This window comes from Ambystoma mexicanum, chromosome 1q, assembly GCF_040938575.1.
Source record: "Ambystoma mexicanum isolate Mex_15411 chromosome 1q, UKY_AmexF1_1, whole genome shotgun sequence".
NCBI classification, from domain to species: domain Eukaryota; kingdom Metazoa; phylum Chordata; class Amphibia; order Caudata; family Ambystomatidae; genus Ambystoma; species Ambystoma mexicanum.
In genome coordinates, this window is record NC_090922.1 from 478,571,335 (window position 1) to 478,586,799 (window position 15,465).

At 43.0% G+C, this 15,465-nt stretch overlaps 1 protein-coding gene across 1 annotated transcript in view; it reads right to left on the reverse strand.

Annotated features, from left to right (window-relative positions):
• LOC138521590 (phospholipase A2 inhibitor and Ly6/PLAUR domain-containing protein-like) overlaps window positions 1-15,465 on the reverse strand; it is a 176,952-nt gene that overhangs the window by 40,617 nt on the left and 120,870 nt on the right. Inside the window, exons 2-3 of the mRNA XM_069634539.1 lie at window positions 14,326-14,445; window positions 2,623-2,778 (exon numbers count right to left, since the gene is read on the reverse strand). Coding sequence (XP_069490640.1) covers window positions 2,623-2,778; window positions 14,326-14,445 — 276 coding nt within the window. The remainder of the gene's footprint in view (window positions 1-2,622; window positions 2,779-14,325; window positions 14,446-15,465) is intronic.

Consider the following 15,465-nt stretch of genomic DNA (forward strand, 5'->3'; position numbering starts at 1 on the left):
TGCGGCGGGGAGTGCTGCCGCCACTGAAATAAGGTAAGTGGGGACTGGGAAGGGACAGAAAAAAAAGAACGGGATGGAGGGTGGGGGGGAATGGGAAGATGGCAGCGGGGGAGCCGGCCGTCAGATGGGATGGAGGGTGGGCTTTCACCAACAGTTCAAGCCTACATTCCTAGCCACCTGATTGGCTGGCTCCCCCCACCAGGGTGCTAATGGTTCTTACATCATCTAGCAAAGGCACAGTATGAGGGGAAATGGTGATTAGTGTTCATGTTAGACTGTGTTTTATATGAACCAGGAGGAGGATGGTGGAGTGTTTTACTTTAATATCTCCCAAGAGTACTGCACATATTGTGTTGCTGCATTGGTTGATTGAGTTTAGTAGCTGCAGCAGGTGCAGGGGGAAGGGTGAGTAACTTAACACATGCAAGGGTCACTTATGTTTCTTTCTCCAATAGACAGTGGTTCCATGGCATTTTGACAAGGGGCTGTGAGGGTCCACAAAGCATGACATCTGCCAATGCAGTCAGACAAAAAGACAAAAGCCTGTGCCATGTCAAAGTTGTTAACAGTGTCTTGAGTAGGTGCACCCACATGTGTAACTCCTCTAGTTTGGCTAAATGCACTGCAGGGAGGAAAGAACAAGCTACGACTATGTATCGGTATACGCAAATGCAGAAATACCACACAAAGCATTGCTTTTCCACCTCTCATAAAAAACAAATACTTGGCAGACAATGAACAAAATACATGGTGTACTACTTTACTACATATTAAAATTGTATTCAGAAATGTAATCGTTTTCTTTTGAGTTTGGAAGACAGAGGCAGTGCACCAAAGAAAAGTGCCTTCTTACCGAAGAGGTTACCAGGTCCTCATCACGCTCACTGGTAGATATGAGGAAGATGCTGAAAAGCTTAATGATATCTACTTAGAAATCCAAGCCTGGATGGCCACACACAGTCTTTGCCTTAACGACGATAAAACTGAATTGCTTATCGTAGGCTCCCAGGCTCGCCTGAGCAAACTGGACCAAAGGTACCATTCCTTTACCATTGATGGTAACATCATAAAAGTCTCCAAAGAGGTTAAAACACTAGGTGTATACCTCGACTCTACCCTATCACTAAAGAAACAAATAAACTCTCCCATCTCAGCTACCTCATACACCAATAAATTGATCAATGCCTGTAGGCCTTTTCTCTCCACCTCTAGCTGCCTCACCCTATCTAGAGCGCTGATATTGTCTAAATTAGACTATTGCAACACACTCTACTTAGGCACCACCACTAAAAACGTGAATAGACTCCAGATCCTGCAAAATAATGCACTAAGATGTGCCCTCAACCTCCCGCACAAGGCGCCCATATCCACGGCTAGAAAAGAAGTCCACTGGCTCCCGATCCGTGGCAGAATCAAGCTAAGAACACTGGTCATCACCCACAAGTGCCTATCACACACTGCCCCACGGTACCTTTCTGACAAATTCTCTAGAGACTGCCCCATTAAACCCACCAGAACACTTTACCTACACCAACTAAAGATCCCTAATTATAACCTAAAAACAGCAGGGGGCTCCAGTTTTCCAGTGCTTGCAGCACAATGTTGGAACACCCTCCCCACTACAGTTAGATCGGAAGCCGCATTCTGGCCATTCAGAGCCATGGTAAAATCATGGCTTCTAGCAGCCTAAACATCCAGACTCTCACCGTCATGACCTGTTAGCTGCCGCTCCCCACCTGTAGTAATGTTCGCTCTACCTACAGCATAGTCAGGACCAACCTGTAACCCGGTCCGCATTAGCCACTGTAACTTGTTTTTTCTCTTTGCATATTCTCTGTACATACTGTTCTCGGTATGTTTTACTCCTGTATGTAAATATTCAAAGCTTGGACCAATGTACGCTCTGTCTGTTGTACTATGATGTGCGTGCAACGATATGTAACCCTGCTGTACACATGATTATGCGCCCAGTTAGCTGAGGGTTTGGATGCGCTTTACAAATAAACAAACTAAACCAGGCACTGACATTAGGCATGCACATATTACCCTCATTTTGGTTTTCAATGAATGGCAAGTATATCCCTGCTATCCTCCCTTTTTCCCCTTCAAGAGAATGCTCATGATGATATTCTACCTGAGCAGGGATGAAATAATGGTAACTATGCAGAGGTTGAAGGGGGCACACCAAAAGGAGACACACAGCACCTTTCTTCTGACTAGTGCTATCAGATCATGCTGATGAAAGGGGAATTGGTCCATAGCACAAAGCTACTTTCTCCCAACTCTAGACTGAGTTGGACAATAAGAAATGGCTATTGTGCCTTCGCCTGAGAAGAGGTTTGGCCCAAGCTGCAACATACAATGCTGATTGGTTAACAGCAGTGCAAAGCAGAAACCATCTACCAACATCCTGCATCCTTACTCTAATGCACAAACACCTCCTAAGTGATTATTTTGTTCACCATTCACCTGGATATATAAAAGTGATGTTGTGGTCCTATTTGTAGGATTCAAAGCATTTGCATATGTTATAATCCATGAACATGAAAATCAAAAATAGTTAGTTGTATGGAGAAACGTATTGACTTCCCCACACACCCAAAGTCTGGTGATATGACATACCTTGTATATCCCCTGAGTTACATGAGTCGGAGTCACAGCACTCTCTCTTAAGCCACAATGACATGTGTGTGCCCCTGAGGACTATTTCTTTACAACAGGCTGGCTGTTTGGAAGGATCGAGGCAGCCCTTGAAGGCCAATTGGATGACATAGGGCCCTGTTGGAAAACACAGATTCTTAAAAAGAAATCCCAGCATCAGGAACACAAGGAATTGTACTCAAATAGACATAACAGACGCAATGCTTCCTTCCGATAGCCTTTTCAGCCTGCTGTTAGATGCTCTTACTCTTTAGTACAACATGTTCCAGAAGCTAAACATTTTGCCATGTGCAGCTCAGTCAGATTACACTGCAACAAGGTTCTTTTCTTACACCTTTATTTATTAATGCTCAGTTGAACAAGTAAATAGAATACCACACAGCTCCTTGAGTAGAAGTAGGCAGAGTAGTTTACAAAGTAAGGCACAATAAATGCAATCCCCACTTTCCCCCTGTTATAGATCACTAGCATACATGCATAATGTTGTAACTTGCATACTCAATATGCTAAAATACAATCATTAGGCTAGTTATTCCTATGCAGACAGTGGGTTATCATTAATCAGGTGCATCTTATACTTGGACCAAATATTCGTAGGTCGACGAGTCATTGGGAACATCGAAATACACAGTTTCTCCAAGATATGAGCCCACGCAACCAGCCACTGTTCTTGAGTAGGAGCTCTCTAGTGTGTCCTTCACAGGAGGATACATCTTTTGGATAAGAGGAATTCAAGATGTAAACGCATCAGGGCTATCATATAAACTAAACCAACAGACAGCCGGCAATGACAGTAAATGGCATCCTACAATCTTCCCAATGGTATTACACCCCTCCTGTCAGAACTTCGCTAAGTCTGGGCAGGACTACAACATGTGTATGTATGTTGCGTCTTCAGATTTGCAGCTGGGCATAAACCCTCACAATCTTGCTTGAAACGATGCATTCTGGAGGTGGTAGAGTGCAGTCTGTTCAGTATTTTCGAATTCTATAAGTCGGAAGCGAGAGTTTAGGGATACCTCCCATGATGAGTAAGACATTCTAGGCCAGACATCATCTATTAGTTCCATTTGTACATCTGTGGCCCACCTCATCTGAACTCTAGCGGTGCCTATGGAATCTTCTGACATTATCAGCTTATGCAGAAAGTAATTTGTGGGCGACACACTACGGATATTGTATGATTAAAAAAGTAATTACAATGTTTGAAAAAACATTTCAGGTCCCTGCCTAAAGGGACAAAAAGATAGGAGGAACATATGGTTCTTCAAAAACCTTGATGAAATGTTCGCCGCTCCTATCAGAACATCCCAAAAACAGCTCAAAATGTAATCCTAAATGTCTATTTGTCTTACTTGTGTTTATAGCGGTAAAGTGTAATAAAGAAATGTAAAGTCAAGTATGTAACAACATGTTCTGCTCACATGTACTTTTATACATTTTGAAAAAGCAACAACATCTTGGATCATGCTAACACATTCTACGACATGCGATTCCGCCAGCGTGATCTATGGAATAAGATGCCATGTGGCATCTTTTATGTTGGAATCATTCTACGCAAAGCCAAGACATGTTGGAGAGAACACCATTAGGAGTAAGTCAGAAAAGTCGGCAGCAGCACAACACTTTATTCAAGTACATCATTCAGCAGCTCAGATGCAGGCGACTATATTAGAACAGGTTCAGCAATCTAGGCACGATGGGGATTTGAATAGAAATCTCCTACAAAAAGAAATATTGTGGATGGAACACCTTGATTTCTTGTCCCTGCGGAGAATGAATACAGAATGGGGCCTTACATGTTATTTGTAATCCGTTTTCAACATATTATATCACCACCAACACAATACATCCTGGATCATGTCCAACATGTTACTAAAAACTTAATAGCATTGTAATTTGCATTATTGCATTAGAGAATGCAGAGACTATAATGTTATGTCCTGTTTATATCTTCCACTGACTATTTATGAAAATCGTTTGTCATGAATGTCTTGTAACATCTGATTGCACTAGAACACAGAAAGGCATGAGAGAAGTAACGTAATGCGGAGCATTGACTTCACCTGACTAATAGTTTAGCAGCTATCCCAGTGAAACCGTTTTTTCACAATTGGTTATCTTCATGTAAGTAAAATACATGTGTTAATCATGGTACGATATGATAAGATATTTTATTTATATTGCGCTCATACACAAGTGTTTCAGAGCACGACCAGGCAAAGGGAGGGGAACAAGGGAGAAACAAAAACAACGATCTTACTAGGCCGAGTGACATTCAGAACGTGCAAGTGCATGGAAAAAGGGGCAAGGGAGAGAAGCGGAATAAATAAAAAGTGCAATAAATAAATAAAAAAGGCAGTGAGAAGTGGTAGTGCACCCAGCAAGTGGCCAGTGCAAGATTAGTCAGATAGGGTATTATCTGATAAGTGCAGAGAAAAATGGGGGACTGTATGGGTACAGAATACAGATCCCAGTGCAAGGGGTGGCCCGAAGGCAGTGTAGGAGGGAGGCAGGGTGAGCAGGTACCTGGCCCGAAGGACAGAGGGTGACCAGTTGCACGATGCAGAGAGAAAACCAGAATCAGCAGGGAAGTTGGGCGAAGGCAGAAGCAAAGAGAAAGGTCTTGAGGTGCAGTTTGTGAAATAGGAGATGGTTACGGCGAAATTACATGGTGACTTTAATCTGGCCTTTCAGTACTTTCAAATAAGTGCCGTGTTTCATAATTGGTCCTGTCTTTCCGATGGAACCGAGTTTAACACCACTTCTGAAGTATATAGGGAATTCATCAGAGGCAAGAGGTATAGTATCCACTCTCTACCATCAGGTGCAAGATACAACCCCTAGGCCAGATCTCCCTTTTCGGAGACGGTGGGAGGAGGAAAAAGGCTGGTGCTACACTCTAAGGTGTGGTCCTATATGTCCATGTAAAAGTTGCCTTTGAATGCAAGGTTTAAATTGATTCAGAAGAAATTGTTGCGTAGAGTGTATTTGACCATATCTCGATAAAGTAAGTTTCATAGCTCTGTTAATGGTAGGTGCCCTAGATGCAGAGAACCGGAGGGGGGTTTTCTGCATGTGATGTGGACATGTCCAAAATTGTCTGAGTCCTGGAATCAAGTGTTGGACATGATAGGATGGTTGTATACGAATTGTTCGTTTTACAACTGTTCCAATTACAATTGACCTTTTCACAACTGACCGAATTGTGAAGGTCAATTGTAACATATATGTGGGAGGAAACCCCCACCCAACGCCAAAACCCCTATATCTATATATATATATGTCAATTGTGACCCTTTAAATTCGGTCAATTGTTCATTCGAACGATTGTAAACAAACAATTTGGGTAATACCGATGGGATGGATGTTACAAGTTGAAGTCCCAACAGAAACTTTATGCTGCATGTTTGGATGGTTTCCTGCACGGAGTAAGGGAGCTAGGAAGCTACTTTCTATTTGCTTATTGTTGGTCAAACTATGTATCTGGATCCAGTTCGGAACCACTTGTGTTGGGTAAGTGGCTGAGAGACCGGATCTGGTGCAATGATACAGAATCTGAACTATGTAGAACGGCCCTGGTTAGTTCCAGGCCCAAGGACATATGGGAACTATTTAGAGACTTCCTGAGAATTATGCAGCTGCTTGAGGAAGATGCGGAAAAGCATAGGCTGATCATTGGGATGTGTATACTGAATCAGTTCACACTACTTAATGACACGATGGGCTCACAGGTTTTATCATAACAAGTGGCTAGCTATTCTGGTCATGGCTAAATCAGGCCCAGAATGTCTTTGTGGACAATACATAGACTGTATGCAGGGAAATGGATGATTCTGTACACTTCTCTGCTCTATATTGTACTAGTCCCAAATACATGTATGCGTTTGTTTCTTTACTGATGTACTTACTGTGCTTGTATCACTTTTCATTTGCTGTGAACCGACTTAAATAAACGTTTTTAAAAATAAAACATGCTAAACTACAATTGCATTCGATGGGCCTTGCGGCACATTTGTGCAGTGAGAAGGCTTGTTACTTCATATTGCAACCCTCGCTCTTAGAGGCTACATCTTAGAGACCAACCAGCAGCAGAGTATGCTGTATCAACCGGCAGACAGAATTGTTTCTACATTTGGGAACTGTGCATGCACAACTTGATAGAGCCATCACCTTTCACACTCCCTTAAAGTCCTTCTTTCTGTTTTTATATTTTCTTAGAAAATGGGTCCTGGTGTGGGAATTGCTCTTCAGATCTTCTTCAATTGAACCTGTAAAGGGGCCGAAAATGTGATCTATGCTTATTTGGCCATTCAACAGGGGTACTGATCACAAGGTTAAGCCCACAAAGGCAGATCATTGTGAATGCTTTGCTGGGGCAACCAAGGAGATCTGCAAAACTGTAGGTTTTTTGGGGTTTTGGGGCAGGTACTGACAAATATCTGTGAACCAATGAGAGTGTCAAGATCATGTCTGCAATATCAAGGTTTTAGGTGGAGAATAGCATTGATCTAAAGACAACATAAGGAGGATGGGATTAGGGGGGCTTGATGTAGAAGAAGGATAGATAGCCAACCAGTCCTTCTTGCTCAGCACTTACCACTTTGTTTATGAGATACCTCATAGCATAAATGAGACTGCTTCATAAAGGCTAGTGTCATCTTCAGGTCACAGGCTTAATTCCAAATAGGATAGCTCCCAGGATTATTGCAACTGTTACAAAGATCTGTGTGTAACCTGCAGGTCCCAGATTCCCCTTCCAGTAACATCGCTGAAAGGGTTACTGCTCCTGTGCAACTTAATTTTGGAGTAATGGGCTGCGTGTCATTTGATAATTTGGGGAGGATTTCATCATGGTGAAGGATGAAGTTTGACTGACCAAATTTATGGGACATGTCAATGAATGTTATACATTAATTTGTTTCACCACTGCACCCATATGCTTTTCATGAAAGGTTGACAGGGTGCGTTGTCGTTGTGCCTACCATTAGTGATCAGAGAATTTGTCACATGTTATGGCGTGACTGATTCAGACATCATGCATATTTTAAATTAGAGTAGATGAAAGCAAAGGAACTAGCTGGGTGGCTCCGTCTGGGGTTTCTTTGATGTTTCCCCCTTTACAAACCAGAGAGAATTAGTTTCTTAAACATTGACTTGGTGTTCCCAATGTATCCCAAAATTATGCAGTGCCTAACGAGGTGGGATTGGGATTAATGGAAGATGATCTTGTAATAGCACCTTCCTTGCAGTGGATAAGGGTGTAGAGTAACAGCAAGGCAGCACTGACTAATATTATTACACTGTCCATACCCCCCCTAGCGTTGCCCGGGTCTGTAGCCGACATGCACGTGGGTGTCTGCTATAGCCTTGTATGTTATATTGTGTCCTAACTGCCTATTAAAAAAAAATCACAAAATCAGCAATCTCCCGGAATCGCCTATAGTGATAGCACAGGGCCGGACCCCGCCCTGTGCAGGGCGAATGGGTGGGGTTGGTAAAATTTCACTATCACCAGTACACCCCAGATGGGTATGTCTACCGTAGGCCAAAATGTCAGCCCACCAACTTTTATGGGGCTAGAGCCAACCCCGAACATACAAGCACACTTTGACAAATATATATATATGTATATATTATAGCAATTCGGCCTCATTGTCAATTCCATGGTTCGGTCACAAAAAGCGATCCTTGGAGAGTATTAATGAACTTTCTAAATTTTTAACCATGGTTACATGGATTTTAGATCTCGCTGACATTTAAAGCGTATTTAGTGAATTATTATTTTTCAGAAAGCGAGAGTAAGGAATTAATTAAATCATTTTATCCTAACCATGTACTTTTAATCTCGCATAATATTTAAGGCCAATCCTAAGGGATTTGGGTTTTACTCAAAACGACCTGTATTATGCTTTCTATTGATACCAGAGCTACCACGTAGTGGCTTGGCCTTGTTATCATATTTACAGCAGGCTATGAAGGTAGGAAAATCTTTTATTGCTTTGTAATTCTGATTTCATTCATGTCTTGCTCCTATGAGTCTTATTGTTTATGTTAATCTAAGTGCTATGCATCAAGTGTGTAGGTTTATCATGTTTTAATGTGAAATGAAGTGAACATGGTTGAGAGTATTTTTGTTTCTTGGTTTTTATTCTATTCTATTTATTTAAATGTGTATTATTTGATGTATTTTTGCACACATTTTATGGAATTGACTATATTGAAATAAACTCAGATGATGAAATGAATTCCAACTCTCTGGAGTAATGTGAGGATGAGCTGCATTGATTTGTTTTGGCACAGGGTATTTCATTGAGGAGCGAGCTGGGAGCTTATAGAAAGATCATGCAATTGAGGTTTAGCTTCCTAGGCATTTGGAAGAAACCAGCTACATGGTGATATTTGTTCTTTTTGCAACTCCATAAAAGGGAGGTTCATTAGTGTTAAGATGGATTTCTAAACTCTGACCTGGTGGGCAGAGGTTAAGAAGGCCACCCTAGTTTAGTGGAACAGGGGAACCTTCTGGACAAACGAGACCAATCTATGGTTGCTCGGCAGGCGGTCAAGACTAAGTCTCAGGAGGGGTAATATAATGAGCACACACAGTAAAATGCAACAGATTACCCTTAGACAGATTTATTATAGGCCTTATCATCAAAACACGAAGAAACCAAAGTTCTGAAGAAACAATACCACATAATATCATATACTATCTAACATATATACAATAATGCAATTAGCCTTAGGCTGATGGAGGAAGAAAATAACAACCTGTAACAGTGAAGGGGTTAAATGAACACAAATATCACTTCATCAACAATCCTTAACTTATGAAGTCCAGCCCTACGAAGAAAGGATCCTAGTGCTGAAAGTACAGTTGTGCGTTAACGTGCGGTCATGCGTAAACGAAAAAGGCAGGTTCTCTTCAGGGGGCTGTAGCTGCTTCGGAAGGGGCTTGAGGCGATGAAAAATAAGTTCCTATTACTAGGAGAGGGTCTACCCTTGCAGATAGAGTGACATTCGGAGTTCGGGAATAGCTGGGTAGCGTAGACTATCCCAGCCAGGGTGAGTATCTTTTGAGGGACACGTGTGCAAAAGTGAATGGGTGTGCCTGGGGGCCACTGGTAAGTTAGGAAAGTACTGACCGAGCCTCGACACAGTCTGGACCAAACGTCAGTCTAGCCCACTTTGCCTGTTGGTGTTAACCCTGCAGTTTCAGGATGCTGCGGCTCTCAGTGGCTGCGGTACGGGACGATCGTCTGTGACGGGAAGTTTGCTTTTTTTCAGCGTTTGAAGGAAGAAGGTTTGTTCCAGTGCGGTTCATCTCATCTCAGGACACCGTAGGAAAGAATTGCAGGCACTTTCAGCGTGGTTCACTACAGCAAGGCGACACAGGGACCCCAAATGCTCACGATGTGGCGCACTCTTGGAAACCAAAACCCAGAGGAACTAGTACAAGGAGATTTGGTGATAGGGGGCCCAGGACCACAAGCTAGCAATTCCTCAAGTCTCGAGTCTCAACTCAGGACGACGTCATTCCTGTGGTGATACCCTGCATTTGAGCTGGGTACTTCACTGGATGGCCCAAGAACACTTCCGAAGAGGCTCTTTGCAAGGGTAAGTAGGAGAAGCCGAGTGTAGTTGTTCCCACGACTCCAAAGGGGTGAAGCGCCCTTGTGTGACTTCTTAGTTCAATGAACTAACAGGTGTCTGCGGGGACAACAGCGCGGTCAGGGTGCCAAACCTTCAAAACATGTCACTGGCGGTTCCTCGAGTCTGCTTTCTTCTTAAGGATACTTAGCTCCTTATGAGTTTCGGTGTGAGCCTCAGTAGATCGACCTGGAATGGATACAGTGCCCCTTCTCTTATCCAAGATTCGATTCCTGCTCAAATCTCAGATAGCCAATGGAAGATCTGCTCTCTTGCATGCATGCCAGGCGTGGACCAATTGTGGCCCATGGTGGCTCCATTCATTCATTCGCTACCAGACATACTGGGACCAGTAGTGTGGATTGGGATCAGACAGTCCCAACCCTCTTCCTGGGCACTAGCACACGTGACATGCAGGAGCCCGGGAAAGTTGAGGTTTCTGCAGGAGGCTGCATGCCCACATAAGGAATTCCCAGGTCCCTCGACCTGGGGGAAGGCAAAGGGACAAAATGGCCAAAGGACAGAACAAAAGACTTTGTGGCATGGCCATTTTCGCCTCTGGTCACAGTCTTTGGCCAAATGCAGTAAACGCGGTATGGTCCGTAAAAATACTTTAAATGTTAACTGCTGCCACCAGTTGCTCCTAGGTACACTTGTACAAACACCAAAAATCCTTAGAGGGTGGCTAGGGCCATAAAACAAGAGGTCCCCTATGTGCGGTACTGTAAGGTACTTGGCACATAGATAAAAAGTTACCAAGAAATGGCAACAAAGTCGAAGACTAAGGGAGACCTAGTTTCCCAGTACTGACAGTCTGAAGGACATGTCAGTTTCCCCATAACAAATGAGCGAACGCCCAGAGGAGTGCAGCTGAAGGCTGTGCTCCACTGGAAAAAGTCAGGATAGGTACTCCAAACAAAAGCAAAAAGTTTGGGAGGTTCACAAATGGAGGGAAAATTGCACCTAAGGGTAATCTTTCCTAACAATTAGCACATGCAGTATGTACAGGAGAGGGCCTTCAGAGGGTACAGCAGAAATCCTGTGTACACAAGGGACAGCAGGCATGCAGAAATAGTGTTGGTGGAGTGCGGCCTCTGGCACAACAGTGTATTGAAGAACAGATGGATAAGTGAAGAGTAAGAACAGGAGCATGGCATAGTGCCGCTATACTCAGTAGCTGTCCTGTCTTCATATACATGCATTATCAACTCCATGCACATCCTTCAAGCTCATATTGTACTTTCCAGAGAGATACAGAGAGAGAAATAGAGGCACTGTTTATAGGGAGATCATGAGCCTTTGGAGGTGAATTTACATCTTGTAGAACCAACTGTGAGTCTCGGTAAGACTTGGATAAGAAACGACTGACTTCATCAACTAGGACTAATAGTTGAACAATATGAAGTTTTACATGTGCTTGAGGCATGGCTTGATGTGGACTTGAATGTGTTTATTTGTTGTTTACAGGTTAATTAATTATTCTTTTATAGCACTCTTAATACCGGAGACCAGTCTCTAAGCAGAACATAGGGATTCAAACCTCTATTTTGCTCTCCATTGTCTTGATTCCAAGACAAACGTGTTACCCCTGAACTATCATACCGGCCCAGGTTGTCAGTCTTTCATATGGTTTTTGAGTGAGATTTTAGATCTCAGTGCAACTGGCACATAGCCATATATTGGCTATTTGTCATGTTCTCAACTGGGTAGCATTGGACAGACGTTGATGCAGCCTTGGGTTAGCTTTCTTGAAGTTGGAGTATGAACTATATTTCATAGTCCCAGGTGTATAAACTACAGAGGAAATCAAGGCTAAGAAGACAAGATTTTCCAAGACCAATTCTAATGCATGCCAAAAGAAGATAAGGTAATGGCATGGTAGGGAAAGATATTGTCAAGTTGGAAGATAGTACCAGTCCTTTTGCCCTAATAAGGGATTTCTGAAGTGTTATTCCTTTACTGGATCTACAGATACTGTCTAAATAGTCCATATTGCACCCAGCACCAGGCTTGAATGTGGATTATTGTGTACTGGCTTTGGTTTACTGCACATATGATAATATCGGACCAAAGGGTCTCACACCCATCTCGGTTCTCCCATTAGATGGGGGTGGAGACAATGAATTAATCATTTTACATGAGTGTTCTCTGATAGAGTGTAGTGTAGTTCTGGACTGATTCATGTACTTGGGTGAGCAAGCACTTGGGTTCACTGCTGTGAATGCTCCAGATCCTGTACAAGGTTGCACTCAGAGTTACTCCAGATCTGGGAGAGGTATTGGTTTTGTTCTTTTCATGGCTTCCGCCATTCCCTTCATGGTTACAACCCAGCCATGGCTCCTAAGAAGCAGATACCCATGAGATGGCGGGTGATAATTGATCCACTGGTGGTCTCCTCTGTGCAGGATAAGCATGATCCACTGGTGTGAGAGGTTGGTGATGCTGGCCATGTTTAAGGATGAATTAGGGGGAGGGGCAGTCCAAATTTATGGGGAAACTCGTAAAACTCTGCAGAAATATTTGTCATACTTATGTCGAGTTGGAAAATTAATTGTAACAGGGGGAAATCTTCTGTAAATGTCCAAATATTTCAAAACCTGCATGTGTCTTATAAAATCTCCAGAGAATTTTGAAAATATGTGCTCATAAGTAGTCTTTATTTTCTGCAGGAAAATGTGCCCCTACAGATTTGGGCTGCCTCGTATTTAGGGATGAAGAAGTGAATGGAAGGATGGCCTTGACCTGCTGTAGAGTTCTCTGGAAACCGTCACATGAGAGGTTTGAATGTGGACAGTGTACAATTTGCTTTCCATCACTCCAGGATAGATATAAAGTGTGCCATTGGGGTATGTAATAATAATAGCTAGAGCACTGTGCAAAAAAGTAACTTATGCAATATAATCCTCAGCGAGAGAGGCACAGGCCAATAAGGAGGCCAGAAATGCAGGCAGAATCTGCCAATTTAATTCTTTACCTGCTTTCTGTGCCTCTGTCTGTAATGGATGGCCATCTGCAAGGGTGTGGGCTGCTCATCCATTATGGCTAACGATGCTTCGACATGTCACATAATGGAGGAGCCAAGCAAGCAGCTCCTGTGCTGAATTTAACTGAACTGCTAAAGGGAAACAGAGTGCCCAATGAGGCATGCCAGACCGGGGCATTTTGCTTCCCCAGCCTTGCATGGTCGATTAGGGATGCAGGCTGCTTCATGGATGAACGTAAAGGTGAGAGCCAGTGCTCCTGTGCCTTGGGCCAAGGAGCAGCATGATGGAGGTGCTCTGGCTCCACTGTGCATATGCAGGAGCCAGAAAGCACTCTCATGCCTCCCAGTTCCTGCTCCACTATCCATTCACACCCCTTCTCCCAACTAATCTGTCCCTGTCGTCGGCTGCATCTATGACTGCCTTGGGAATAGTATTAATATTTATAATTATTTTATAACTTTTTTATAACGCGCTTAGATTTCTAAGCCTGGACCTGGGATTCAAACCTGTTACTTTGCATCACCTTGGCAAGCACGTTGCCACAGAAATGGAAATTACGCCCTCTATCTTTTTCAGCATCTTAGTTTGTATTTTATTTTAAGGGAAATTGGATACAAGTATAAGTGGTAACCGCAAATTACTTAAAAAAATACTATTAGCGCACCATCCCATTTTAAAGCTTAAGTTGTAAACATTCGATGATCGCCCATGATCTTTTAACCAATATTGCGTAGGTGAATGATTACGTTTTAGGTTACTAACTTAGCCCACTTTTGAGAGGCTTAAATTGCCTCTCTTTTCAGCTCCTATAATTGACACATTGTTGAAAATTGGGCTCATGCTTTGTTTGTGATGGCATTTTGAGACATTCCATCCACAGCTACAGCAGAACGTTTCATGAAAACTTTCAAAATCTCTGAATGTTTCAAAACAGGTGACGGTTACGCTGAAAAATGGACACAAATTTTTGGCAGTGCCATGAATTATGTCTTGGTTGGCAGTGGAGCCACAGTTTGCACAAAACACTCACCATTACTGCTTCTCTCCAGACCTTTGACGCAATGTGTGACGTTATCAGGACAAGCTGCAAACACGCCACTGCAGCTCTCAGCGTCCAAGTTGGTGCAATGCTCACAAATAAGAGAATTCCCTGAAGAGAAAGAGAATGTGTATGCTCCAGGTTTCTCAAGATTCCACTTAAAAAGACACACAAACATGTTCAAAAGGAAAACTAAAACGACGTGTGTCCTAAATAATCACCTGTTGCAACTTCTCATTGAAATATGATAATGCATTAGGCAGAATTTATTAATTCAGCACTGAAGAAGAACGCAAATAAACACATGAGAAACTGATACTTTTTAAGGAGAAATGTTCCGTAGTATTAGAAGAAAACTAACCATTGCATATCCTGTCTCAATAAAAATGGTTAACTTTGGAACAAAGGATGTCCCGTGCTATGAGAAATAATGGCTGCTGTTGTGACCACATTAGCTATTCAAGCACAGAACCGTAACAGCATAGGAACGTTCACCCTTGTTACAGTAACAAGGTATGTGCAAACCATATATACTCAGGAATGGGGCCGCAGCGAACCATCTAGGTAGAACACTGAGGCTCGGGAGATTTTATTTTGCTTGAAAACTCTGCACGAGATTGTGTTACAGGGCGTGTGTATTCTGCAGAACCAGACTCATAGCTCACATACCATCCCCTCCAATCCAGTCCTCTGGCAGAATATGGGGGGAAACATTCTCCCTTTGGGATCTTATTGCAGAATAGGTCTCCAGGAAAGATGGTGTTCTGCAATGAAATCTCAGTGGTGGGGTGGAGTAGAGGGAGAATGTGTGCAGAGGCACATGTATTTCACAGTAGGATCACAGCTCACAGCCCTCCCCTTCCTCTGCAGCCCCCAGACAGAACTTGGGGAGCGGGAAGACATTGTTTCAGAAGCGGTGAGAAAACCCATTCTTTTCCCTCCCCCTGAGATTCTATTTCACAATGAAGTGCCCAGGGAAGAGTGTGTACAGGGGTGCGTGTATTTCAGAACACATGCCGCCATAGTGACTAGACGACCATAAAATCCAGATAGCATAAGGACTTACACACTTGTTACAGTAAAAGGACATGTGTAAAACATGTATAAATCAGGAAACGGCCACACAGGACA